Source organism: Melanaphis sacchari, unplaced genomic scaffold (assembly GCF_002803265.2).
Source record: "Melanaphis sacchari strain LSU unplaced genomic scaffold, SCAv2.0 Contig140_pilon_pilon, whole genome shotgun sequence".
NCBI classification, from domain to species: domain Eukaryota; kingdom Metazoa; phylum Arthropoda; class Insecta; order Hemiptera; family Aphididae; genus Melanaphis; species Melanaphis sacchari.
The window spans coordinates 1-2,031 of record NW_020270591.1 but is presented as its reverse complement, the minus strand read 5'-3'; the positions used below and the strand labels follow the sequence as shown (position 1 = coordinate 2,031).

General features: G+C 27.0%; 1 protein-coding gene and 1 long non-coding RNA gene across 2 annotated transcripts; one reads left to right on the top strand and one right to left on the bottom strand.

Annotated features, from left to right (window-relative positions):
• Positions 1–245: 245 nt before the first annotated feature.
• Positions 246–1,960, bottom strand: LOC112591655. The gene is made up of 6 exons (XM_025335533.1): positions 1,791–1,960; positions 1,637–1,733; positions 1,471–1,572; positions 1,189–1,389; positions 1,024–1,110; positions 246–926 (listed from the first exon to the last, which is right to left on the bottom strand). The coding sequence occupies exons 1-6, from the start codon at positions 1,910–1,912 to the stop codon at positions 630–632; spliced, it is 906 nt and encodes a 301-aa protein (XP_025191318.1). The 5' UTR covers positions 1,913–1,960; the 3' UTR covers positions 246–629.
• On the top strand, positions 1,297–1,890 carry LOC112591656. Its single transcript, XR_003114518.1, has 3 exons — positions 1,297–1,441; positions 1,547–1,746; positions 1,798–1,890. It is a non-coding gene; the product is annotated as an uncharacterized LOC112591656 (long non-coding RNA).
• Positions 1,961–2,031: the final 71 nt, after the last annotated feature.

Sequence of the window (2,031 nt, the reverse complement as noted above, 5' to 3'; positions counted from 1 at the left end):
TAGTCTAAAAATTTTTAATTTTTCAGTTTACTTACCTTGATATTGAATGTAACTATTATTTAACAAACATTATGCATACCTATTGCACATTGTACATAATTATTTCTACTATACATAAAATTATAAAAGCATACATTTTTAAAAATCTAACTATATAACTTTAACACAATATAATACATATAATACTTACTTGACATAAACATGAAACAAAAAAAAAAACAAAAACATGAAGTAATGATACAATATTCTATTTGCTATCATACAAACTTATTCTTACATATGAAATATATCATACTTACCTAAGACATAGATACATATAACTTTAAAAATGCCATTTTACTTCTTCTTACTTCATTTGTTCTTCAATATTGAAACATTTAACCAACATATTGAATATCTAAATATACTTGCCATCAATAAGTTAAGTATTCTTTAAACTTTAAATTAAGTTAAAACATGAATTTTATCGTGCAACATTTAGAAATAACATTAATTTTTCCTAAAATAGAAAATACTTACCCCTATAAATTAAACCCAAATTATGGTCTACAAGCAAACACATAAATACAAGTTAATAGTTGAAAATAAACAAATATGACAAAAAGCAAAAGATGCAAAATTAAAGTAGTTTAAATCATACTAAGGAATTCCCAAACTTTAGGGTGTGGTTTAATAAGTTTCAACATTGAAGCATGGTAAGTTTCAATGTAATTATTGGTCCTTATGTCTTGATTAAACACAGATATTGCTGACGGTCCCAATGTGTCAAACCAATATTCCCAAACATAATTGAACAAGAAATTTTGAAGTTGTGCTGCTATTTCTGGGTATTGATTGACATATTCAATAATTGAGTAAAATCCATCTACCATTGAGGGAATGATTTCCCCTTGCCGTGTTGCTGGCAAGTACGGCAAAGCAAGAATCTTCAACAAAATAAAAAGAATATATAATTTTGATGTAAAGTAAATTATTAATTATTCTGTTGTTAGCTTAGATAATTTATGATTGCTAAATAATTACCATTCTAAGTACACGTGCAGCAATGGGATTAGTTTTCATTAAATTGAATACTCTAACCCTTTTATTTCTTGCATGACGTATGACAGCCTTCATAAGTTAAAAATATTTTAATTAATATACAATTCAAATTTTAATAAACTATATATTTTTTTTCTATATTTGTACTTGGCAGAAGTGAAAATAACATCCTTGATGTTGACTTTCTGGGAATACAATTTTTACTGCATTGATGAGACCAAACTCAAAATCAGTTATTATTATGACATTGTTGTATACTAAAGGCAGCACATTTCTTATGTATAACAACAATGCCACATAAATCTCTTGAGTTTTCCCAGTCAAAAGAGCATGTACTAGCGGAAAAGTCTATTACAAAATATTACAGAATAGTTTATCAATTTATTAATTAATTAAATAGGTAAATTATTGCCATTAATTGAAACTTACAACATTTTTATAAATCACGTGAAAACTGAATAATTGATTAACACTATTTTCTAAAAACTTTGGTACGACTTTAAAGGTGCCATCACATCCAGCAACACGGACCTATTTATACAAAACAATGAATTAATGCAGTTAGCTGTGAAGAATTCTTATTAAATAAACATACATTTTGTAATTCTGGCATTATTTCCTCAATATTTGCTGTATTGCAAAACAACAACCCCTCAATGTTGCCATTCACCATTAGTGGACCTTGATAAAACCTACAAAAATATGGTAAATTATTTAATTTTTCTATAAATATAGAAATACAATTTTACCTTTTAGGCGGTTCTTGGAATGTATGTGCAAACTGGCTGTTATCTTTTTCTATCATTAACGTGTGTAGATGGCTCACATTTTGAGGAGTTGGTGGAAAACAACTACGCCTCATACGACGCATTCTCTCCGAAGCTTGTATGAAGGTGTAATTAAGAGCACCATTAGGGTAACTAATAAATAGATTGATCTCATTTATAATTATTTAAATTTAGTAATAAAGTAATTATTAGTATTAGTATA

Coding starts and splice junctions, on each gene's coding strand:
- LOC112591655 (XM_025335533.1), bottom strand. CDS start 1,912: ATGCGTCGTATGAGGCGTAGTTGTTTTCCACCAACTCCTCAAAATGTG. Junction 1,390..1,470: donor ACGTGATTTATAAAAATGTT/GTAAGTTTCAAT, acceptor ATTTTGTAATAG/ACTTTTCCGCTAGTACATGC. Junction 927..1,023: donor CTGCACGTGTACTTAGAATG/GTAATTATTTAG, acceptor ATTTTGTTGAAG/ATTCTTGCTTTGCCGTACTT.